Source organism: Equus asinus, chromosome 5, assembly GCF_041296235.1.
Source record: "Equus asinus isolate D_3611 breed Donkey chromosome 5, EquAss-T2T_v2, whole genome shotgun sequence".
NCBI classification, from domain to species: domain Eukaryota; kingdom Metazoa; phylum Chordata; class Mammalia; order Perissodactyla; family Equidae; genus Equus; species Equus asinus.
This window is the reverse complement of record NC_091794.1, coordinates 98665081-98692130: the sequence shown is the minus strand read 5'-3', so window position 1 is coordinate 98692130 and position 27050 is coordinate 98665081. Positions and strand designations below refer to the sequence as shown.

The window sequence follows — 27050 nt, the reverse complement described above, 5'->3', positions numbered from 1 at the left end:
TAAGAATAGGTTAGCAAACCTAGACTAAGCTGACAAAATTTTCCAAGAAAAATCAGGGAAAAGATGTCCAAGGTATTGATATATTACCTAGGTCTTGTTTTCATGTAATTCTCCTGTTACTTATACCCACTGCCCAATGACTGGAACACGCATCTGTTTTCTAAGGTGTATGCTGGACCAGGCTTCCTTTAATTCAGTCTGTGTGCACAGTTCGGCTCAGGTTCTAGGTGTGTTGACTGCTTCTGTCATACTAAGGAAAGGTCTCCACGTTTCTCTGTGATGGAATTTCTTTCTCATTTTGTAGGTTAAGAAGCCAACAATCTCCCTCCCAGCACTTTCTGAGATTCATTTGTCAAAGGTACTTCGTAGATGGTTTAAGAGCATATGAAAGAAACACCGTAACTGAGCTCACTAAGTCACTAACACTGAAGCACTGATCCACGCTGGAAATTGCTGGGATTATCTCTTGGATTTGCTGTTTTCCTTTCTGTAACATGAAAGTAAAAATTGTGTGTTCTGCTCTCCTTTAGAATGCCTGGAAGGTAAAAACAAACAAACATCCCTTTATCTCAAAGTAATTAAAGTGCAAGTCTTTCTTAGCTGGGGATTCTCACTGGCCAAGTGCAATGGCCCTCCCGTCGTTTCCCTTTATGTGATGCCACAGCAAGGACAGTTCTGTCCTTACTGGAACTTTGCGAAGTTCACACAATGTCAGAGTCGGAACGGATCTTAAATGATCTAAACTTCTCAAGCTGTGTTGGGATGCCTGATGTACACTATAACTACCAGGTGACTGTTCAGAAAATCTTAAACAAAGAAGCCAACCAAAATCCTCCAACTTTCTTTCCCAGAAAAGTAGAGAATTCTTAGCACAGGTACCTAACGCCCATGCTATTAAGAATTACACCTTCCAAACAGCATCAGAGAAATGAGAATTACTTTCTAGAATTAGGTCTCTAGGGTTAATCCACCCTTCTGCAGTGCTGAATTTGTTTTGCAGTCCAAGGACATATCTAAATATTAAACATGAAAAACTAGAATCTATGATCTGGAAAACAAGGGCCTTAATAAAAATACAAAATGATTTTCTTTAAACCTATTGATTAAATAATCAGGTTCAGTATATCTAGAAACATCATTTACCATCTATATTATTCAAAAGCAAACAAACTGAAGCTTGTATTTAAAATGGAGGGAGGGAGGCTACTGCAAGGAGTAGAAAAGACTCGAAATGAGGGCAACACCTTACTTCTAAGGATATACTAGAAACTCTTAAATATAAGCTACAGTTCAGCAGCTTTTAAAATTTCATGTTTATTCATATTTTTCAAAATATATGTACATAAAAAAAGGAAGATTTACAACAGGAAAGATTGCCTTACATGCAACACAAATTCCAATGAACTCATGATGGGATCACACATGATTATGGATCTAATTGAAGCCAATCTTCTCGAGTCCATTTCCCAGCCACACGTCGGGCTGCAGACAAGATCCCAGGAGACAGTGCAAGTGGAATGAATGAGAGAGATATCTTCTGCTTCTGGCAGCACTTAAGGGGCCAGAAGATGTACACCAAAAGGTTTAAGACAATTAAAATGTCAAGTGCCACAGGGAGGATAAATGATAACCAGAAACCAGTATTTCTCAAGTAGAAAGCTACTACTATTTAACACAACCTCACAATACTAAAACAAATACAAATAAGAAAGGGTTAGGTAGTTGGGCTTCATTTGCTTTTTTTCTTTTCTTTTTTTAAATATCTCAAAAAGGAAGCCACTTGTTTGATATCAAAAGTGCTGTGGAAAGAAAGGAGGGGAAAAAAACCCAGAGATGAATCTGGAATCTAGTTTATTTTAGCAAATTGTATGTTTTTCCACTTAACATTTCTACATTAGCAATGATTTAACTCTCCAACATTTCCTTATAAAAAAGGCATACAGGAAGTGACAATTCATGCTCCAAATATTAAAAAATATATTTAAACATTTGATCAAGAAGATTTCATATGTTTTTACTTTCGGTAACACAGGTGACACCAGAAACCACAAATTTAATATATTTCTCTATTTCTCCTTCAGTCAAAAACCAAGTGGTGGAGAGAACTTGTGCTTGCTGTTAAGGGAATCCAATGCCCTGGGCCAGCAAAAAACACCTGGAAACTGATCAATACGAAAAGTGGCCCAAAGGAGTCGTGCATCTTCAGAATCTAATGAGAGCATAATGTTTTTGGCTTATTCCCAAAGCTAAGTCATCTCGGTATTTATAGTTGGAGAGAAAGGGTTAGTGGAGTGATTTTATAAATAAGATGAATTATTACAGCTATAACTGAAGTCTCCAGGCAGGAGGCTTTGCAATTCAGTCAGTGCTATACTGCCTCCTTGTACTTCCAGCACCTGACCAGCATCCTGTTCTTGATGCTTTCTGCAAACATAAAAATCTTTGCAACTGTTTAGACAAAACTGGAAGGGAAAAAAAACAAACCAAAAAAAAAAGCCAAAGTTGACCATAAAAAAAGAAAGAAGGTTGGGGTGGAGGGAGAAAAAAGGACAAGTATAGATTACACAGTGCAGGAAAGTCCAGAATCATCACAGAAATTAAAATGACTGCGGGAAGGGGCAGGCACCAAGAACAGCACCTAAAGCTAACAAATGCCTAAATTGGTTTATTTATATTCCCTCCCCACAATGTTCACAGAGGAGGAAAAAAATGTAATTTTCAAAGCATCAAAACTAAAACAAATGCAAACTGACCTTAGAAAATAAGATTTTGAATTTCATCATGATACCCTTTTTCCTATAAAATTTACTTTTTTGCTTTGAAAGATTTCTTCATGGTGGATTTGCCCTTGCCAGGCAATTTCACTTCCTTTCTCACACTGGCCGCAGGTTTCTTTGAAGAGCTACCACTAGGTTTCTTGATGATAGAGGGTGACGGTCTGGCTTTCTTGGTGGGAGTTTTGGCCTTAGGAGGGGCTTTCTTGGGTAGGGGCCTAGCTTTCCCCCGCTGGGCAGCTGGGACTTTAGGTGCAGGCTTGGACCCTCTCTGCTTCACTGGCGCAGTCCTCCCTGATGACTTGGCTGGGGTTTTCTTCTGCAACCTGTGAGAAGCAAAAAGCAAAGGCTGTCACTTAGTACTTGAGAGATTCACTTTGCCAGGATGACCAGATATTTTGCCAAAAAAATAGAGCATAGGTATAAGTCACCTGTGTTAAGAAGAGGAATGTGATTTATTATTTTTTTAGAAACTAGAGGCTTAAGTAAAACTGTATAAAAATTCAACCAATTCATGGAAGTCTACACATAATCCCATGATGTTTTTCCTAGGAAAACAGGGAATTATTTTTCTTTGAATATCCAAAATTACTGATATGTATACAGGTTTGACCAAAGAGTAAATTACCTATTCACAGTGCTTCAGAGTCCCTGAATTTTCAAGGAGAAGACAAGTTCAAATGTTACACAAAGTGCTTGAGAAGTATCCTGAGTTGTTAAACAGTGTTCACAGCCTCTCCTATGACTGCCATTTTAGTTCTAAGATAGAAGGGTTTTCACACATCCACACCTTCTCTTAGGCGGCGGCTCTTCATCCTCAGAGTCTTCTTCTGATGAGTCATCTTCATCTTCATCCTCATCTTTAGAATCATCTGGCTCTTTCTTTGGAAATAGAACTCCTGGGCTGTGGGAAAAAAAAATCAGGTAAAAGAGAAGTCCTATACAGAACAAGGAAAAGAATGAGAACCTAAATTTTCTTCCCTGGACATCACTCACTTCCTCCTACCCTCCTCCAAAATGTCAAGTTAGGTTACAAATATCAGGTTACAATTTAACCTATTTTGAACACACATACAACGCTATGACAAATCTATCCCAGACCATACCTCGTTCCCTGCCTCCCTCCAGTTAACAAAATTAATTCTTACTCATTTATTTAGTGAACAATTATTTAAGCTCCTGCTGCGTGTCCAGCACTGCATTGGCCACTGAATATACCAGCAGGGAACAGTCTGTAAGGCAGTGAACAGTCTGCATAGCAGTATACATTTTTTGCCCTGATGATACTGGCAAAAGACCTCATAGTATTATAAAGCCCAAATCTCTTCAAAGTTTTAGAGAAATTCAGCAAGGATCTGCTAATTTTTCTTTGCCCTTAATGGGAGAAATCTTGATCCTGTTGATTAATAAGTCCTTGCATTGTAACATTTTTTGTGTATAACTTTAAGAATTAAATCTATTATTTATTTTTTTGCTGAGGAAGATTAGCCCTGAGCTAACATCTGTGTCAATCTTCCTCCACTTTCTATGTGGGTTGCCACCACAGCATGGCTGACAAGTGGTGTAGGTCTGTGACAGGGATCTGAACCCACAAACCCGGGCCACTGAAGTGAAGTGTGCTGAACTTAACCACTATGCCATGGTTCATGGGGCTGGCTCCTAAAGTTTAATGTTTGAAAAATTCAAATAATATGCATTCAGCCAAATAACATTTGTTTGTGCACAAAGAACAATATAAAAAGGACACATTGTACTCCTGCTAAAATTGGGTTTAGTAGTACATGTCATGGCGCTTCACTAGAAATGAAAGTACAAGGAGGCTATAGCAGGGTACAGGGAACAATGCTCGGCTCAAAGAAGGGGCTCAATGGATTCTTTGGTTCAATGAATAAATAAGGTGATGTCTAAGAGATAGGTTTTCAAATAAATCTCCCTGTCTCTACAGTATGAAGAAGGCAGATTAGGATTCTTGGAATATTCTCCCTGATCAGTGCTGGACAATTAAAACATATATATAATCCTCTAATAATCTTCTTGTCATTATCATTTATTTAATAAAAAAGGAATGAACCTCAAATTACTGGCCAAGGATCTCAAAGAAGTCTTGATTTTAGGAAGTGCTGGCTAACAACAAGCTTCAGGAGGATAGCCAAAATTTCCCTGTTCTTACATCAAAACCTTTTGCTCTACAACAATACTGCCTTAAGTAGTCTTTATTTTTAAATACATACAGTTCAGTGTAATAGTAATAAGGATAAAATAAGTTAATCCAAGCCTGTAACCTAGAATAGTATTTTAAACATACAGTACTTCATATTATGGGCTAGGTACTTACCTGGGGTAATAGGGAAAACAGAGCTGGAAGGTGCCACTGAATCCTTTACCAGAGATCTGTTCCATCCACCCATTCTTTTCGCATTTCTGCAAGGTTTTCTTCAGCAAATGCACTGAACAAAAATTCAGGAATTAAGAAATTTAGTTATTTAAATTTGATGACTCTCTCAACCACAGTTATACATCAATTTAATGTCCTATCACATACAGTAATTGACACGTGCTAAGTGAAACTTTCGTGGCCAAAGGGATTAACTAATTCACTAAACATTCATTAAGTGTCCATAATTTGGCAAGAGTTGAAATATAATGGCAACAGACTTCAGAGACCATTGGGTCAAATTCCTCATTTCACAGAAAGGGAAATAGGAACCCAGAGTGGTTAGTGACTTGCCTTACAAGTTGCACAAAAATGGCTAATACCTGACTTAAGACTAAATCTGTCCTTATTTCCATCCATCCAAACATCTATTGAGTACCAATCATCTAGGAGAGTATGTATAAAGATAAACAGAACTAATTTCTCATGAATCAGCAAACAGTAACAGAATGATATCATGGCTCCAAAAGGTCTCACCAATTCTCGTCTTTCATAAAGAGACACATCAAAAATATATTTTATGGTGATTCAATATCCAAAATATAGCTGCAATATTACTGCAACTGACAAAGTTAATAATGAAATTCATGTTCTTAGAACACTTGGCCAAAAGAGAAAATCATAACATAGTCTATAAGGGTCAACATGCACAATTAACACAGTACCTTGTTGTGTCTGTGAGGAAGATTGGCCCTGACCTAACATCTGTTGCCAATCTTCCTCTTTTTGCTTGAGGAAGACTGTCGCTGAGCTGACAATCTTCTGTGCCGATCTTCCTCTATTTTATGTGGGATGCCACTACATAGCATGGCTTGATGAGAGGTGCTAGGTCCAAGCCCAGGATCTGAACCTACAAACCCTGGGCCACTGAATCGGAGGGAGGGCACGAATTTAACCACTATGCCACAAGGCCAGCCCCAACACAGAATGTATCTTAAGTAAGGAAAGATGAAAAAACAATCAGAAAGTATTCCTTCATAATGTTAAAAAAATACATCTTACATATATTAAAAGTCAATATTGGGGCCAGCCGGGTGGCGCAGCGGTTAAGTGCGCATGTTCTGCTTTGGTGGCCCAGGGTTCACCAGTTTGGATCCCGGGTGCGGACATGGCACTGCTTGGCACGCCATGCTATGGTAGGCATCCCACATATAAAGTAGAGGAGGATGGGCATGGATGTTAGCGCAGGGCTAACCTTCCTCCAAAAAAAAAAAAAAAAAATCAACATTAAGACTTCAAAATCACCTTTTTATTTAAAACAATATATTCTAGTTTGCATTTTCTGTTAGTTACTTCATTTCCATATTCCTCACCCTACACCATTGTGACTATTCTAGTAGTTCACTGAGAAAATATAGTCTCACTAATCCATATATGATAATGCTGCCAAGGCAAGGTTTGTAATCTCAAATCACCACCTGATAGGGTAAATATACTTTACTGGAAAAAAGTATTTTCTGTTATAGGGCCTAAATCAATGAGAAATAACCTAAGTACTAAGTATTTAAAAACACTGGCTTGGTTTTAAGGTGCAATTAGATGTTTTGGTAAACACACAGAAGTGGGCAAAAAGATACTAAACTTGAGAGGCATTTTAAACCCAGAGATTTACCTAAATTACAATAAAAATACCAGAAAAATCTTTACAGCAAAGTAAAATCAAATTCTGATCTTCAGCAGATATTGTAAATTAAAGAGAAGGCTTGATTATTTTCCTTTTTGTAAATCATAAATTAAATTTGAAAAGTTGTGGTTCCCCCTCTTGGTTTTCCCTGACAGTAGTTAATGCTTTGTAATTAGTAACACCATCTGTAGTGATTTTTCACAAGATGGTACCCCTAATCCTGGTTAAATGCATACAACTCTTAAGTCTTACTTTGATAGTTAGAATTGGTCCCTGGGTGGTTCTCCAGGACATACTTCTTCAGAGCAGTGGTGGAGCAGGTCTTCGGCTCATTCATGGCAGCAATGGCAGACAAGATTGCATATTCCATCAGGCTTCCACCAAGCAGGGGTTTCTCCCCTGATTTCTTCAGCTGTTTTCCAAGGAGGAAGAGAAAAGCATCAAGACAACACTCTCCCAAAGCAGGTCAAGACAAGACTCCTCTGCACCAGGTGGGTCGGAGTTCCTGCATTAGCACAGATATGTTTTACAATAAATTGTCAGGTTAGGGACTTTCTCTTCCCACTCATCAGGTATTCACCCTAACTGAGGAGTCCCAGCCCTCCTATGGATATTTTCTCCTTCCATCTACCCCTCCATCCAACCTAAAATATCAATAGCTAACCTAACCCAAAGAGACCAACAAGTCTACCCCAATAAGCAGATTAACTTTTTATGCCCCCAATAAACTAAGACACTTTTATTTGAGAATACTTCCTTTTTCCTGAATCTAAAAAATAAAGCAGTTATAAAAATAGTAAGTAGGCAAACAGCAAAGGAAAAGTTTGATAAATATTTAAGGTATCATACAACAGAAAATTACATAGCATATTTTATGGACAAAAGGCTGGGGAACAAAGGTTAGCACTAATAAGCAAAAAGGGTGAAAGGACAAACTCAGGTATGGTCTACAATAGTGATTTTCAGAGTGGTCCACAAACCCCTTGGGGTTCCTGAGACCCTTGCAGAGGACCTGCAAGGTCAAAACTATTTTCATAGTAATACTAAGATGTGATGTGCCTTTTTCACTGTGGTGACACTTGCACTGATGGTGAAAAAGCAATGATGGATAAAACTGGTGCTACCTTATCACAAATCAAGGCAGAGAAACAAAAATATACCACTAGTTACTATATTCTTTACTGCTATGCACTTGTGGTTTAAAAAAAAAAAGCCAGTTTCACTTAAAAATATCCTTGATGAAGTATTAAAAATTATTTTATTAACTCTCAACACCAGTGCACGTCTTTTTCATATTTTATTATATGGGATAAACAGGAAGAATGCATAAAGTATGTTGGCTGCACATGGAGGTATGATGGTGGTCTCAAGGAAAAGCACCCCACTGATTGAGCTGTGAAGCTGAACTAGCTGCATTTTTCATGGAATATCCTTTTTATTTGACGGAACAACTAACAAACTATGATTATTCAGACTTGGGTATCTGATAGACATTGTCTTGAAAATGAATAAAGTGAGCCTGTCACTTCAAGGAAAACAAGTAACAGTATTAGTTGTCAATGATAAAATTCAACTTTTTAAGAGAAAATTTAAATTGAGAAAACTTGTATCTACTATTGTGAGTTTGATAACCCTAGTACTTAAATATTGTTCTGATGAGATCAGTGGGTGATATTAATGAATGTGATTTTTGTTACTGTTTTTGACAAAATGTGTCAACATTTAAAAACTCTGCGTAATTCAGTGAACCCATAATTTCCAAATGACCATGTGACAAATTTACACATGATTAAAAGATCTACTCGAAGTTTAAGACAGACCAAAAGGATTTTAAGGTAACAGAGTAGAAGTAGTTCACTGACATGGTTTCAGGTTCTACATGGCAAATAAACTTTAAGGAATTACCACAAAATCAAGTAATGTAATATACTATATTAACACAATAAAGGAGAAAAACCACATGATCATCTCAAGAGACTAAAAAAAAGTATTTGACAAATCCAACAGCCATTCATAATAAAAACCCTCAACAAGCTAGTAATAGAAAGACTGAATAGACAAAGATGTCTGCTCTCATGGCTGTATTAGAGTGTCTATCTAGTGGAATCAAGCCGGGGGTGGGGGGGGGGAGACATCCTGATTGGAAAGGAAGAAGTAAAATGCTCTTTATTGGCAGATGACATGATCCAGTATGTAGAAAATCCTAGGGAATCCACAAAAGATCCTAAGAAACCCACAAAAAACCTACTAGAACTAGTAAATGAGTTCAGCAAGGTCACAGGATACAAGATCAACAGACAAATCAATTTTATTTCTATAGCCTAGCAATGAACAATCTGAAAAGGAAAATAAGAAAATTCCATTCACCATACCATGGAAATACCTAGGAATAAATTTAACAAAAGAAATATAAGACTTATACACTAGAAACTACGAAACATTACCAAAAGAAGTTAAGATCTAAATAAATGAAGAGACCGAAGACTTATACTTCCCAATTTGAAAACTCACTACAAAGCTACAGTCATCAACACAGTGTGGTACTGGCATAAGGATTCACATATAGATCAATGAACAGAACTGAGAGTCCAGAAACCCTTAAATTTATGGTCAACTTTTTGATTTTTGATAAAGGTGCCAAGGCAAATCAATGGGGAAAGGATAGTCTTTTCAATAAATGGTATTAGGAGAACTGAATAGCCACATGCAAAAATACAAATTTACACCCTTACCTCTTACCATAAAACAAAACTTAACTCAAAATTGATCATGGACCTAAATTTAAGAGCTAAAACTATAAAACTCTTGAAAGGAAACATACGAGTAAATCTTCGTGACCTTAAGTTAGGTGATGATTTATTTGATGTAACAGCAACAGCATAAGCAATTAAAAAGAACTGATAAACTAGACTTCATCAAAATTAAACACTTGGGGCTGGCCCCGTGGCATGGTGGTTAAGTTTGGCGGGCTCCGCTTCAGTGGCCCACATTCATGGGTTCAGATCCTGGGCACGGACCAACACCACTTGTCAACCATGCTGCGGCAGCAACCCACATAGAAAGTGGAGGAAGACTGGCACAGATCTTAGCTCAGGGCTAATATTCCTCAAGCAAAAAAAAAAAAAAAAAAAAAGAGGAAGACTGGCAACAGTTGTTAGCTCAGGGCTAATCTTCCTCAGCCAAACAAAAAAATTAAACACTTTTGCACTTCAAAAGATACCATTAAGTGAAAGCTCAGGCCACAGAATAGGAGAAAATATTTACAAATCATGTATCTAATGAGGAAGTTGTATTTGGTTATGTAACTCTTATAAATCAATAAGATGACAACCCAATTTCAAAAATGGGCAAAGGATGTGAATTGACATTTTACCAGAGAAGATAAACAAACGTCCACTAAGCACATGAAAAGATGGTCAACATCAGTAGTCATCAGGGAAATACCAACCAAAACCACAACAAGATGCCACTTTGTATCCACCAGTATGGTTATAACCAAAGAGACAATGTCAAGTGTTGACAGAGATATGCAGAAACTAGAACCCTTATATCTTGATGGTGGAAATGTAAAATGACACACACTTTGGCAGTTTCTTAAAACAAATTTACCATATAGTCCAGCAAGTCCACACTCCTAGTTATATACCCAAGTGAAATGAAAACATTTTATCTGCACAAAGATTTGGAATAAATGCTCATAAGCAATATTAATCATAATAGCTAAAAAGTAGAAATAACTCAAATGTTCATCAACTTGTAAATGGATAAATAAAATGTGTCAGATCCATACAACGGAATACTATTTGGCAATAAAAAGAAATGAAAGTGCTGATTCGTGCTGCAACATGGATAAAACTAAAAAAATACTATGCTAAGTGAAAAAAGTCAGACACAGAAGACCACATGTTGCATGATTCTATCTATATAAAATACGTAGAAAAGGCAACTCCATACAGAAAGAAGGTTCATTAGTAGGTTGGCTGGGGATGGGAATGGGGAATGACTGCAAATGGGCACAAAAGATTTTTTTCAGGGGATGGAAATGTTTTAAAATTGGATTGTTGTGATGACTGTACAACTCTATAAATTTACTAAAAATCATTGAATTATAAGTTCTAACTTAAAATGAGTGTATCTTATGGTATATAAATCATAGCTCAATAAAGCTATTAAAAAATATCATTTGTTGAGTTTTGGTATAGTAGCAAAGAATATAATATACACAACTATTTGAAAATTATCTTAAAACACTCCATCCTTTTCTAACTACATTTCTGTGTGAGCTGAACCTTCTTCATAGATCTAACCCAAAGTAAAACAGATACGAGCTGTCGTCTATTAGGCTAGATGTTAAAATTTCTCATTAAAATTTTTTTAAAATTCTCATTAAAATTTGTTTTGGAAACTATAGGTTTCACAAAAAATGTTATGTTAATGTGTAATGGGTTATTTTTAAATGAACTAATAAATATTTAAAGTTTTCTCAGTTTTAATTTCTACTATGATAAATATTGATAGGTATATCCACATAAACAAAAGCTCTTGGGATCCTCAATAAATCATTAGAGTAAAGGAGGCCCTGAAACGAAAACTTTTGAAAACCACTTCTCTATATAACCAAGCCTTTTTGGCCTCTAACCTGGAATGTTCCAGAAGCGCCTTTGCCAGTTATTTGTTCTAACTGGCCTCTCTCTACTGCTCTCTGCAGAGCGTTCTTCAACAGCTGAGGCCTGCAAATAAAACAAAAAATAGCAATGAATATATCAATGCAAGAGTGATCTGAAGAAACAGATCCAGGGCTATTCCCTGAACTAAATAAAGTTCTGACTCCTGTTATATGGAGTACTTTGTTAAAATGGACAATCAAGTAGTAAATTGTTAGCACTCTTAAGTGGCATTCTTTTTTCTTCAAGCAAAGAAGCCAAGCCATTACCTGTACATACAGAACCATGTATGATACAGAACCAATTTCCAAATTGCCAGGACACTCCAAAAACCAATCACTTATCACCAGACCACAACGGCAACCAAACTGTGTAATCAAGCAAAGAATGGGCATCTTTCAAGACCCATCCAACTCTGGAATTCTGAGGTAAAACTCCTGGATTTTTTAAAAGTATGTACACATTAACCAAAAACAATGGAGTCATTTTTTGCAAACCAGTATCTAAAGTCAGCCTAATAAGATACAATTCCCTTGGAAAGAAAATACGTTGTTTTTAACATAGTACCTCTGTCTTAAGAGGGCTGTAGTTAAAAAAAACAAATAAAAACTAGGTTATCAAAACCAAATGGCATGCAAGAAGAAACTGTATCATTAAAAACATAATACCAAAATGTTGAAGCAAGAGCTGCTCTGTCAAGGGGCAGTAGTCTGTATGGTGGCTGGGGAACCTCAAGTGCAGGGAGAACCAATCAAGTTGAATTACAGCTTTATGGGGACTGTGATAGAGAACAAGATGGAGTCAAATGTAAAGCTATATATCCAGGCTAACAAGAGGACATCTAAGAAAGGACTCATCATAAGCCAAAACTTTGGTGATGTGTTTTGCCACACCTCTCAAGAAAAAATTACTAGAATAGCACCCAATAAAGCAGAGTATCATGAAACTCATTTGAAACTAGTTGCTACACAGACAGAAAAAAATCAATGAGACAGCCCAATGAGAGCCCAACTATTATCATTCAAGATGCTTCACTGAGCTTCGACATTTTTCTGTGGAGAAGAAATTCTGAATCTTATCTAACCACTAAGCATTACAGGCTGAGTTGACACAAGTTATTAATTCCATATGCTTGGGGAAGAGGAGAAGAGTAGAGGGGAATCTCATGTTCTAACAGGATGCTAAAGAGCAGGAACTATACTATCAAATCGTGTACATGCCTGACACTCCAAATGAAGAAACTCCTCCCCCCAGCCCTGCCCTCCTCCAAAACTCCCAATGAAAGTATTTCTAAGCCAGTGCTATTCCATTCAGGACAAACATGACTTATGTCATGACCCAGACACACATATACTCACTCATTTATCCCACAAATATTTACTAAGTATTTATTACGGCTATGGAGGAATAAACACATAGATCTGGTCACTAAACTCAAGGAATTTACGAGATGATAAATGCATAATAGAGAGTGATAAGGGTCAGGGTTGAAGCACGTGCACAGAGCCTTGGGAACATAAGTGAGGCAGTGACTTAACTGTCAAACAATTTTTCTATTAGTTCCTCCATAAGTTAAAGGCTGATTTCCAATGGGGGATCACAGAGCTTAAGTAAAACACTGAAATCTCAGACTCTTTTCTTTATCAAATTAAATAACTGGTCTGAGAAGAATCTTCTTAACCAAGGTTCAAATGCTCCAGGCATAAGGATCACTTAAACCGGTCACCTTAATATTTTTGTTTTCTCAGCAATACCAACCATTACACTAGCATATACCTTGTCCTGGGCTTTTAGAAATCTCATTCACTCACTTCTATCTTCAGGTAAAACCATATTTACCAACTGCTTCAAAGTTTCTCAGACTGGCCTCTTCTCTCTAATCACTGCCAAACCTTAGTCAAAGCCACCATGCCCTGCCTTCTGGGTACTGCACTACTTTCTATTCTCATAGTGCACTCCACTATGAGGTTAATACACCTACAAAGGCCCCCTTTATTATGTTACTCAACTAACCAGGTATCAGGTCTTAATGCATCAACCCAGCTTCAAAGCCTTCCATAACATGGTCCCACCAGTCAGACCCAGGCTTCTGCTTCTTTTAGTACCCAAAAAAGAACGCCAACTCCTGCCTCTGAAATTTTCTCATGCAGCTCCTTTGAGAATGCCTTCCCCACTCTATCATCCCATCTAAGTCTATCATCCCATCTAAATTCTACATTCTTCTGGACCTACTCAGGCCCCATCTCTTTACCCCTCTGCTAATTCACAGGCACAGCTCTCTTTTCTGGAAAAATTCTATAGTCCGTATCACACTATTTTTTATTGGCTATGGTGCCAACCGTTAATCATTTCTCCAAGGTCACAGGAAGTGGAAGAAACTGGCTACAAATGTGGGCAGTCTGACTCCAGATTCTGCATTCTTACACACTATGCTATGCCTGCACTTTCCAATATAAGACAATGCTAAACAGTGGAAAAAGCAAGAGGTGTATAATTGAAAGATGAAATAAAGTTCTGGCTCACCAGTGAATAGCCAGGTAACCCTGGGTAAGATTTTTACCAGCAAAACTGGGCTAGGAATATCTATTTTTAAGTCTATTTTGAGAATTATGGGAAACAATGTAAACAAAAGTGGTTTATAAAGCCCTATACAAATTCAAGGGACTGTTTATTGTTACAGCACTTTTTTTAAAAAGTAAGATGATTAGACGAGTTTAATTAGAAAGCAGGGAATAATGGGTGATTGTTGGTAGCCATGTTTTTCAACTGTGGAGAAAGGCAATCTCCACTGAAATATAAAAACGAAAGCCCTGTACAGAGAGAGCTGAAGGTAAGGGGTGGAGAGCACGTTGCAACTGACAGCAGCAACAGTTCTGAGCAGCAGGGATCTAAATAAGAGAATTACATCCGTCTGTTAGAAATGCACAGATGAATTAAGATAAAGAGACTCAAAATTACTACTTAATGGTTGAAACCATTAAGAATCTAAGGGGTCTCCAAAGAAATTAATACGTTTAGAGAAACGTATAGGGCATAAAATTGAATCTTGGCTTATGTTCATTTTTGGCGTGGGTTAGAAAGAGAAAAATCAAAGAGAGTATAAAGAAGTTAGACCATATGTAAGGATTAGATCTTAAAATCTGATTTCTAATGCCATTGGACAGAATTACCCTCAAAAGTTTCTAAAGGCACCTTCTTAGAGACCAACCCAAAGTCTCTATGTAAACCCAACATGTCCAGTTTTTCCTCTAGGGTTGCAAAAAATCAGTTATCACATTAAGATAGTGACATACATGTTATATAAAAAACATCTTTAAACATCAGAATCATATTTAGCACAGTGTGATGCTCACACCATGAGAATTATGTTGGAACTGAGAGTGACTAATAATACTAACACTGAGTACTTACTACATGCCAGGCACTGTTCTCAGTGCTTAACATGTACTAAGAGATTTAAGCCTCCTAAGAATTCTATGAGTTAATCAATGAGGAAACTGAGACATAAAGATAACTTATTCAGAGACACAAAGCTGGAAATGACAGAATCAGGGTTCAAACCTAAGGGGACTGGTTCTACAGTCTGTGCTCTTAACCACAGTGCTCTACAGACTCCAGGACATGGGAGGAGACATTCACGTCTCATCTCACATGCTCCAGGGCATATGCTCCTTGGGAATGGCCACATGAAGTGCCCATATTCACTCATTCAACTAATATTTATCGAGCAACTACTGTCTGCTAGGCTCAGGGGAAACAGAAGTGAATAATACAGATAAAAATCCTGGCCTTCAGAAATCTGAAATTTTAATGGACAAGTTATTTGTTTAAAAAGCAAATAAGGGGCTGGCCCTGTGGCCGAGTGGTTAAGTTCGTGTGCTCCGCTGCAGGCGGCCCAGTGTTTCGTTGGTTCGAATCCTGGGTGCAGACATGGCACTGCTCATCAGACCATGCTGAGGCGGCGTCCCACATGCCACAACTAGAAGGACCCACAACGAAGAATATACAACTATGTACTGGGGGGCTTTGAGGAAAAAAATTTAAAAATCTTAAAAAAAAAAAATAACTGAAGTTTAAAAAAAAAAAGCAAATAAAATATGTAGTATGCTAGAATGTGATGAGCGCTGTGAAGAAAAGGCAGAAATACAGAATTCTGAATGCTGGGAGAGAAGAAAAAGGTTGCAAAGATAATTTAGTTGGTCATGTCAATCAAATGCAACATGTGGGCCATGTTGGATACTCACTCAAAACAACCGTAAAAAGTCATTTTGAAGACAATTGGGCACATGTGAACATGGCCTGGGTATTGGGTAATGTTAAGGAATTATTAATTTTGTTAGCAATAACATTAGTATGATGGTTATAATCCCTACATTTATGTATATGTTTGAAAATTTCCAAAATGAAATGTTGAAAAAATATTAAGGCAGTTAAGGCAGGCCTGTGGTGACCACATTAAGAGTAAAAACTTGAAGGAAGTGAAGGAGTGAGCAAAGCCAATTAATGGGGAAAACCACTCAGGCAAAGGGAAGAGCAAGCAAGAAGGCTCTGAGGCCAGTGAGGGAGGAAGAGCAGTAGATCAGGTCAGAGATGCAATGGAAGTATAATGTTCTGCAGGCCATTTAAAGGTTCCAGCTATAACCATGAGGAGGTTGGGAAGCCACTGGAAGGTCTGAGGAGCACGGTGGTAACATCTAACTTACAGTTTTGAAAGTCTCACTCTCACTGCCATGTTAAGAACAGACTGAAGAGGAGGGAGCATGAGAGAAGCAGTTAAGAGGTTACTGCTCTAATACAGATGAGAGATGATGGCGGCTTCAAAGAAAGTGGTGATAGTGGAGGTAATGAGAAGAGGTCTGTTTATGGATATATTTTAAAAGACAGAGCCACGGTAATTGCTTAGCAATTAGATGTAGCTGTGGGATAAAGAGAAGAGCCCAGCACAAACCCAAGGTTTTCGGTTTCAGCAACTGGGAAGATGATGTTGTCATTAACTGAGATGGAGAAGACATTGAAGGTGCAGAAGAGGGGAGTGGTGGATCAAGAGTTCAGTTTGGGACATGTCAAGTTAGCCATACAAGTGGTGATGTCCAATAGGCTCCTATATACATCAATGTGGAATTAGGAGGGAGGTGTGGGCCAGATTTACATATCTGTAAATCAGTAGTGTACAGGTGGTATTCAAAGCTTTGAAAGTGGAAAGAATTACCAAGTGAATGTGGACAGAAAAGACAAGAGGCCTAAAGTCTAATAAGCCTGGGGCATTCTTTCTTTTTTTTTGAGGAAGATTAGCCCTGAGCTAACATCTGCTGCCAATCCTTCTCTTTTTGCTGAGGAAGACTGGCCTTGAGCTAACATCCATGGCCATCTTTCTCCACTTTATATGTGGGACACCTACCACAGCATGGCTTGCCAAGCGGTGCCATGTCCACACCGGGGATCCGAACCGGTGAACCCTGGGCCACCAAAGCAGAACAGGCGCACTTAACTGCTGCACCACCAGGCCAGCCCTCCGTGGGGCATTCTTACATTAAGGAGTTACGAAATGGGAAATCAGCAATCCTTAGGGGATTAAGAAAGTATGGGTAAAGTTGGAGAAAAATCAGGAAGGTATGGTGTCCTGGAAAGGAAGTAAAGAGTGTTTCAAGCAGGAGAGAGTCACTGACTGTTTCCAATACCAGTGAGAGACCAGCAAGTTAAGGATTATAAACTGACCAATGAAATCTGTAATATGAAGGTCACCAGTGACACTGATAGGAAGAAGTAATTCAGGTAAAACGCTGGGGGTAAAGTGTGACAAAAGCAGGTTTTACGAGAAAGTAGGAGGGGAGAAATTACAGACAACCAGTATAGATAACTCATACTTAAAGACATATTTTTCTTGCCCTTTTGTTTGACCAAGTTTAAGTATGGCTGAATTTTCATGTTAAATGTATAAATGTAAATGCAGGGCCTCCGCTGCAGTCAGAAGTAGAGAAAATCAACACGGTTTCACAGAAGCCAATGGAAAAAGCGTCTCAAAGGAAAAAGTTACCATTAATAAGGTCAGAGGAAAAGGTCTTCAGGTTCATTAGCATCTTTGGGTTGACAACCCATCTGGTACCAGGCAAATTTTGTTTCAACATAAGATGATGACAGGAAACGTTCCCAAAGACTAGACATGGAGCAAAGTTATACAACTATCAGCAACCCGTCTTACATAAGCAGAAACATAAGGAAAGAAAAAAGCTGGGGGAGGATACGGTCTCCAGTCACCAAAGAAAGAGTAAAGAGAGATACAAAAGTGAAATGTGTTTCCCTATTTAAACGCATCATACAATGCATTTCTGACCCACGGTTGTATCTGTGGGTCAGACGCAGGACATAAGAAGCAGGAAAATGTCAGGATATTAATTTCTAATTTTATGCTTCTATGATTCCCTTTTCTTTAGCACTATTTCACATTAACCTTAACTGGGCACTCTGAAGATGACTAAGTTCTTTTCTGAAAATGTGGCTTCTGGGCTGAAAACTTCACCAGTGCTAACTGTATGCCTCAGTAATGTAAGTAAATACTGGTATTAAACTATATCAAGACAACATGCATTCAATACAGAAATCTTCTGCAGCAAGGACCCTGGATTAAACACGATTTTCTAAAAGTCATGATAACAAAGAACTCAAACACACATCTAAAACACAAACTCTGTGAATTACAAATTTAAACAAATATGTCTACATGACTCCACAACAAACACATGTGACAATCTAAATAATCGGTCTAGATGGTTTTAAGTGTCAAGTTTTACAAATGAACTACTATCAAAATCCCTGTAGAATTTTTCATTCTATGTTTAATTGAAGTTATTATGCTATTTCTATGTAGAGGTGTAACAGAAGCCTACATTCTCTTATGTTCTCAGCTATAACTCTAAATAGAAAATGAGTACCAACCATTTCATACCCATTAAGATGGCTACTATCAAAAAAACCAGAAAATAGCAAGTATTGGCAAGTATATGAAGAAATAACTGTGCACCGTTGGTGGCAATGTGAAATGGTATAGCCACTGTGGAAAATGGTATGGTGGTTCCTCAAAATTTTAAAAATACAATTATCATATCATGCAGCAATTCCACTTCTGGGTATATACTCCAAAGAATTGAAAGCAGGGTCTCAAAGAGATATTAGCACACCAATGTTCCTAGCAGTAATACTCACAGTAACTAAAATGCAAAAGCAACCTAAGTGTCCACTGACAGATGAATGGATAAGCAAAATATAATATGTACAAACAATGGAATATTATTCAGCCTTAAAAAGGAAGGAAATTCTGACACATGGGACAAAATGAATGAATCTTGAGGACATTATGCCAAGTGAAATAAGCCAGTCACAAAAAGACAAATAATGTATAATGCCACTTCTATGAGGTACTTGGAGTAGTCAAAATCAAAGACAGAAAGTAGAATAGTGGTTGCCAGAGGCTGGGGAAAAAGGGGAAATGCAGAGTTCTTATTTAATGGGTAGGAAATTGCAGTTTTACAAGATGGAAAACAGTTTTGGAGATGGATGGTGGGGATGGTGGTGATGGTAGCATATTATAAATGTATTTAATACCAATGAACACTGTACACTTAAAAATGGTTAAGGTGGAAAATTTTATGCTTGTGTGCATTTTACTATAATAAAAAAATTAGGAAAGATAAAAATTAAAAAGATAATGAGCAGCTAAGAGGACAAAGAGTTTAACACTGAATATTACAGAAGCTGACATCATGAAAAGTTACTCTACCAGGGTCTTATAAAAGTCAGGTTTGGGTTTCAAGAAGAAACTATACATGGAGATATGAAAAGGAAAACACAATGGAACAAAAAAATACAATCTAGTAAAAAGGTTTTTATTCTTAGTCCAGCTAAAAGTAATCTTTCTTGAATATTTAATCTTTCTCCTTTCTCATGAAAAAGGGGGCTGCAGGAACAACACAGACTTCTGTGCTTTAAGGTCCAGGCCAAAGTCTCATACCTGATGTCCACTCTAAGTTTAGGGTAATACTGAGACACATATTTCCTGATGAGACTGTAGGAAGCTTCCTTAGGTTCACAAAGGCGAGTAAAGGCCAGTGGGAGGATATCCTCCAATTTTACTTGTGGTTCTGGATCCACCGCAGAGCTCCTGTTCTGAAATGTAATATCAAAAATTATCATCATTATAGAATATGGAGCTTTCTGTTGCAATGCTCCTATATTCAACTTAAGGGCTTTCCTTAGTTGATTGCCAAATCAACTAACCAACAGAAAACTATCACTTTTTCCCCACATTCAAACAAATCATATCACACTGGTGCCACTTATGTGGCAATTTCTTTGAGACAATTTCAGATTGAGGGAGTTAAAATATATATATAAAAATAAAAAGGAATAATAGATTTTATTTAAAGGTCTTAATTCATTCTTAGCCTTCAGAAACAAAGAATGAAAAGGATCATACTGCATAAAAGTTCCTTTTGAAAGTGAAAGTTTTATGAAAAAAGTACAAAAATCTTTAGAGTTGTAAAAACAAAGATGGAGAGGAATATTCTTCATTTCAACGTCTGACACAGAGGAAATACTAGACCTTTTGCTTTATTATCGTACAAATACTTTCCAGAGATCAAATTATGTGTCTCAGGGAGGGTGAGTGTTAGTATTTACAAAAAGGAGAAGAAAAACTGGCTCTGGGGATAGTTTTGGGGTCTAATATTGGGTAAAAGTGTCCCTGTTTGCCTTTTCTTGTTTCAAAGATACAATCACACCGCTGCCCATCACTCAGTGCAGGACAGTTAGGAGCATGGGCTCTGGGGCTGGTGTGCTTGGATGTGCAGTCTGTTCTACGTACGAGCTGGGCGATACTGAGCATGTTACTTAGAGCCTCTCGAGGCCTTAGCAGAAAGCTGCACTCTGCATAGTGCACGGCACACAGTGAACACTCAACGTTGCTATTTTTAGTGGTAGTATTACACTGCTCAATCAAACTGTGGTACAGACTTCTTACCTTTCTGTTTCTGGATTTCTGAGGCGTTTTTCTTGATTTTTGGACCACGATAAAACTCCCAGAAGCACCTTTTCCTTTTACCTAAAGTAAATTAATTTTAGTTGCAGTAACCAATATTTTTATTTTGGAATATTTTGGTATTCATATTAATAGCTTTATATCAGACTACACAAATTACACAGCATGGTGATGCAAGAACTAATGTAAAGTGCTGCTGAACTCTTCAGAGGAAAAAGAATAATGGATGAGTCAAAAGACTCAGGATCAAATCCTATTTATAGTACTATCCAGCTACTCAGTATTGGACAACCCCGTGAACCCTCTGAGGTTTTATTTCCTCACCTAAAAAAGTGGGGAAGAATGCCATTATGATACCAGGTTAGACAGTCTACTACAAGCTTTCAACAAAAAAAAGTCCCATGGAAGGAAGAGATACAATCTCTTGTGGAAAATGAGAAAACCTCTCACTATCTTGAAAGGAAGACGTTCTTTAACAAAGTTTAGAGTCTAGCTGACCTTAGGCCACACTGCTTCCCAGTTCTCCCATTACAGATTATTACTGCACATGAGAAGCTTACCTAATAATTTTACGACATTGCACATACAGTACGTGTAAGTCTTATCACATATTCCCAGTTTACAAAGCAGTTTCATTGAACTTTAAAGTTGATTCGCCATTAACCCAAGTCCTCCACACCTTAGCTTTACCCACACTGCTCTAAATGTAGCAATCAAGCTGAAACGCTCTCAGCCTATAAACTGTTAACAACCAAACGGAGGGTCAGTCTATGAGTCAAGAATAAGTCACCAACTGTATTTCCATAAAGAAAAAGATGAAACCAGTTCATAAACTCTGCTGACATACACTATAATACAGGACAGGTCTTTCGGTTCTAATCATATTGGTTAGATAATATAATCAACGATTATTTTAAAGACCATTTAAATATCAGTTTTACAGCATTGTGAGAAAGCTACAATGTAAGCTCCACACAGCAGCAATCTCTACTTTACTCACTGATGGACTGACTGACTCCTAAGCACCTGGCACACAAAAGACACTTGATATGGAATTAAGTACCTGTTGAAAGCTCCTAAAGACAGTTTAAATGCCTGAATGGTACCAGATTCTGTATTTATCAAGCTGTGCAGAAAGGTATGGAAGAAAGGCAACAGGACTCTGGGAACGCAGTGAACTAGGCCCTTAGAATCATCTTTGCCACTACCATGGGACCTTGGTAGTTACTTCATCCCTCTGGACATCTGAAGAGGATTTAGATAAGATAAAGCCCATTCTAGCTTTAGATTTTTACGATTCTAAGCAATGTTTTGATGTATTATGCAAAGTAACAAGGACTTATGCCTCAAATCAATATTGGTTTTAGTACTAGTCTCAATTTACTCAGGCTTCTCTGACGCTCCTAACAAACTATTATGGTTTTAGCTACTAACAAATTAAGGTGAACCTACTTAAAAAGCTAACTTATAACGGTAACAAGTCTAGCCATGTAAGTCAGGCATTAAAACTAAAATCCTAAGACAAGAGCAATTATCTTTTTTGCAGTTGCAAGAACAGGATTCCTTAACCCTATTTCTCATCTTCAGCACCACGTGATCTCAAGCTCAAGCAGCCCCTAAAGAAAATCCAATTAAAAGCACAAGCAGCTAGAAAAAAATTACACTATCTATCCCATTCCTTATACTCTCTAGAACAGTTAACTTATTAAAGGTAAGTGGCACCAGTGATTTTGAAACTTAGTCTCAAATAAAAACTAGGTTAAGCTTAAACATTTCATCATCATGTTAACATTTTTAACAAAAAAGACACCAAAAGCCTAAATGTTACTAAACATGGACTTACAGCTAATACATGTTGAAATGATCTTATTAGCAACAACTGTTTAATACCTGTTTGATGACACCTCTGTTTAATTCTCTTTTTAGTGCTTGTTTAAGGAGGTAGCCCCTTCTCTCCAGCTCCAGAGAAGGGTACTTATGGATGATATATTTTCGAATAGCAACCACTGATGCACCACTCTTCTGGAAGCATGCCTAGAAAACAGATTTACCAAACCATACACATTACTTTAAACTAGTTGTTTTTCATTAGAGAGAAAATCTGGTACATATGTTTCCAAAAAAATTACTTTGGAAGTGAACTTGGTAATGGAGGAAAAAAACGGCAGGGAAGAATGAATAGTATTTCAGGTAACTTTAGTTTATCATGGCTGTGGAGAAATACAGAATTACAATATTTCTGCAATAATAATTTTAAATTGTTCAAAACAGCCAAAGAAAAGGTACATGTGAACAACATTCTGTGTGTTAATGAAGAACCTCTTTCCATTTTAATCCTCTTCTATAAGTGGAAGACAGATCTTCAGCATTAAAATGAGGAAAGCAGAACATTTCTATTGTCTGTAGGACCACAGATCTGGCCCATTTTATCAAATGAGCTTTGGCACACTGGGAACAATATTTCTCTGTAGGCTTTGTGTGAACGCCAGTAGAGAGCTAAGATAATCTGAATAAATGGCACAAAAAAGGGTTTATAGATGGCAGAGTCTTAAGGGCACTTTTCAGTAACAATGAGGGCATTCGCTTGGAATTTAAGGTGCCCTCCTTCTATTTCCACCCTATTTATCTGTATTCCATTTGACTCATCCTTATAGAAGACTTAAGTAGGTCATTATGTCACAAACGCAGCAAATTTTTTTGAACGCTTTACATTTTGAAGCACACTTGAGTAGCATCTGTTACTTATCTAATGGGCTAGTCCACCAATTTTGTTGCTATTGTCTATAAACTGAATGTAGCACTTACTCATTCTCACTGGATAAAGACTAGTTGAATGTTATATACTTTGACAACAAAGAAAAATAACTCAGAGAGATGGACCAAAAATGACTGTACAATACAAATAAGTTACATTAATATGGGTCATCTACTTCAAGTAAATGTCTCTGGCCTATTACAACCTACTGAAGTTTACTCCTGATCTTACAAGAAAATACAAAGCAAAGAAAATCAAGCAGAAAAGAACTCTCTAATGCTAAAACAATTGCTTGCTCCACCAACCTGACAATGAGACAGAAGCAGACATCAGGATTCCTGTTTGATTCAGAAAATGGTATCAGTGGTCTGAAATCATGATTTGTTACACTGCTTGGAATACATCTGAGAGAGAGATATATATCCCATTTGTACTTATGCACAATAATATTCAAATTATTCTTTAGGCCTGATCATACTGTTTTAATTTTTTGTTTTACTCTTTTAAAATTTTAGTCCTTCCTCCACCCTCACTGAAACCCTGCTCCTCCAAACCTGGGCTGAGTGGTCACGAAGTGAAATCCTTGAAGAAAGGCTACTAGGAGAGATCACACCATAGCCAAGCTATCTAGACCAAGAGAAGTTTTCTTAATGAGTTGAGAGCACTCTTGAAGGAGTGCAGGGAAAGGTCTGAAGGCAAACTTTTACAGTTTATATGTCAGTGCTGTCTTCTCAAATTCTGAGAATGACCATCAGGCTGTTCCTGTTCCTTCCTGTACATCATCCTTGGTTAAATTGATCTGTATCCCTCTCTCTCCAATTCTGACTCAGATCCTAGCGACAGGGTCTCTGAAATGAGGGAGCCTATGGCCTCTATTTTAACTCCTTTTATTATCTGATGTGAAATAAATAAGGCAAAATTAACCAGAAAAATTTACACAAAAAAGACAAGGTCAAATTGGAAGATAATCTTAAAAATTAAAACGAAACTATTATCTGATGATCACATAATACAATACAAAACGTGAACAGATTATGGCAAAGTCATAATGCTCTGCAAGGAGGATAATTTTTCCAAGTATTTGGAATGGCTAGGTGGTGAAACAGGGCAGTAAGGTTTCTCAGAGGGTTTCTTATAGTTCAAGTGTGAATGATAACCACTACTAATATTAGATGCCCAGCTTTGAAAAAGGACCTAAAGATAATACATCTTTTAAAAAGAAAAATTCTCAATGCTTTTAGTTACCTTGAGTCACAATTAGATTTCACAAGGGCAAGGACATTGTCTGTCTTTTTCTATGCTATATCACTAGTAGGAGTACCTGACACAGAGAAGTTAGTCCTTAAATGTCTGTTGAATGAATTAATGTGTTCAGCCTTCAAATAAAAACTGTGCTTAACCAATTAAAGTGAGTAAAAAAGAAAAAAAAACTAAAGATAAGTTAAAAATATTTGCTATAGTAAATTTAAATTTAAAAAAATTAACAATGCTCATCAAATATGATCATATTAAAAAGCACGAACTTCACAATGGCTTTCTTCTACTTAAATCTCTTTTAGGAAGCAAAGCAAGATTTCTAATGTCTGAACAGGAGTATGTCATTTTCAAATACGCAAAAGATGAACAGAATAAATCTAAGATGAATTGCTTGAAATAAAAACTTGCCTTAATGGCCTCAGTTAGGATTGCATCCATCTTGGGACGTGGGGAGGAAGCCATCGGTGTTTGTTTCTGGGCCCTGGCTAGCTGGCTGGCAGAAAGGGTAGCCCAGGAAGGTATTGTTTTTTTCACTTTCTTCTCCTTTTCTTTAGACTGATCTTTCTCACTTTAAAACAAAGAATTGTTATTATGCAAGATAAACTCTCTAGAAAGAGGTATAAAGTCAGAAAGAGGAAAAGACTGGGGGAAAAGGGGGTAAAAATTAACGTTTTATTTCCACACTAAGATGATATGTAAAATAAGCAAAATTTTACAAAATCAAACATTTTTGAAAATTTGGGTACTATAAATGAACCAAAAAGGAGTTTTCTCTTAGGCGTAGGGGAGAGGAGTCATATAAATTAGCACTGATAGGAAGGGCCAGTACATAAAAGAAATGAGAATTTGAAAGTGTATCTAGTAACAACTACAACAGATGCAATTTAGTATAGTCGAAAGAACTCGAGCTCTGAAGTCAGAAAACCTGGATTTGAGTTTTAGCTCCAACACTTACTAGCTATACCATCTTAGCAAGTGAGCTGAGTCTCAGTCTCCTCAGCTGTAAAATAGTAATATAATACCAAATACTTCACAAGGCTGTTGCAAGAATTATGGGATTATGTTTACTGAAACAATTTTGTGAGCCATAAAGCATTAGACAAATTTTATTCTAAGTAATAACAGCACTCCATGCACCTAAAATACAGGATAGCTGCTAAAAATTCCACAGACCTTACTTAAACCTATGAAAACAAGGATTAAACCTAGAAGGTATATATACCACTGTTATTCTTTTATTCAAAAAGTAATTCCTAACGTTCTGACCAACTAGAATGAATGCTACCAGCCATCTTGCAAAAAAATTTTTAAACTAAAAAACACCACCACATTGAATAGCTTATCAACAGCAAATTCTGCTTTCAGATTCTCATAGTCACCCTCCAACTGAATACTTCATCAAACATGTTACAGAGTTTTATGTCACTCTAGCAATGGCTCGATATCAATTAACATAAGCATATAAAAATAACTCATTCCTGGCCCAGAGGGGGGAATAAAATGGTGAAGTGTCTCCCAGGTGAGATTTTTATAGTCATGTTTCATTTCTTATTGAAATTCTGTCAATGCTTAAAATATCAGACACTCCCACAATAAATTCTAAGCACAAAAACACATTCCAAAGTCACAAGAAATGAACTTTTTATCATTCAAACCATTGTTCTGATAACTATTACAAACTCTAACAGACCATACAACTACATACTAAACACATTTCAAACGATAATTCTAAAAAGTTCTTCCAAATAGCAAATATCTTGTGTAAACCAATGTTATAACACTTTAAACAATCTGATCTACAGTTCTTTTACACAGTCTTCAATTACAAATAGCAAGAAGGCATAACTCCTTACTTCTTTTTGGTTTCCTCAGAAGACTTATTTTCTTCCTTCTCTTCATTCTCAGGCTCCCCCTTTGGGTGCTCTGTCTCACTGGACGTAGCAGGTGGAGTTTCATTCTCTTGTTCTTCTACAGTGGAGACAGATTCCTCTGAACTTACATCTGGTTCTAAAAGATCAGGTGAGAAGTGCATCAAGTAGATATAACAAAGCCTGAGTCAATAAAAGGGTAAAAGTTCATCTTATTAAACAGATAAGCCAAATGTCTCAATTAACAGATGGATTCTAAAATGAACAAACAGCAAGTGTAGTTTTTTCTCATTCTTTATGTCACTTAAGTTGCCTATTCAAGGAGTTGTTTATCCAGACCATTCTGTGAGACAAGGAGATGGACTGGAAATTACACAGAAAGGGAAACTCATTTCACCCCAAATCAAATCTCTTGATTGTTCTACTCTGTAATATTAATGTTGAGACTCATAATTAATAAATTAGCCATTTCATAATTTAACAAATCCTAGTAAGGGAATAAGTAATAAACAATTAACATGTACTTTCCAAGTGAAACGAGTGGGACAAGACTAGAAATATGAGAAGGGGAGGCGTATTAGGTCTGCAGTTGCTTGTCTGTGTCTGTTCTCAGTATGTCTCTTTAAGCAGCTACTATAAAACA

General features: G+C 37.1%; 1 protein-coding gene across 21 annotated transcripts in view; it reads right to left on the bottom strand.

Moving 5' to 3' along the window:
- Positions 1–1295: 1295 nt before the first annotated feature.
- The window catches only part of HP1BP3 (heterochromatin protein 1 binding protein 3), a 33935-nt gene continuing 8180 nt past the window's right edge, over positions 1296–27050 (bottom strand). For 18 of the 21 annotated variants that reach the window (XM_044769928.2, XM_044769931.2, XM_044769933.2 and 15 more), the window contains 10 exons: positions 26393–26546; positions 24948–25107; positions 22418–22561; positions 20510–20590; positions 19502–19656; positions 11472–11562; positions 7085–7244; positions 5110–5221; positions 3565–3678; positions 1296–3100 (listed from right to left, as the gene is read on the bottom strand). In XM_044769928.2, coding sequence (XP_044625863.1) covers positions 2806–3100; positions 3565–3678; positions 5110–5221; positions 7085–7244; positions 11472–11562; positions 19502–19656; positions 20510–20590; positions 22418–22561; positions 24948–25107; positions 26393–26546 — 1466 coding nt within the window. In that variant the 3' untranslated portion in view covers positions 1296–2805. Of the gene's footprint in view, positions 3101–3564; positions 3679–5109; positions 5222–7084; positions 7338–11471; positions 11563–19501; positions 19657–20509; positions 20591–22417; positions 22562–24947; positions 25108–26392; positions 26547–27050 lie in introns of all 21 variants that reach the window. The other 3 variants (XR_011503585.1, XR_011503586.1, XR_011503587.1) reach the window with 1 other exon arrangement.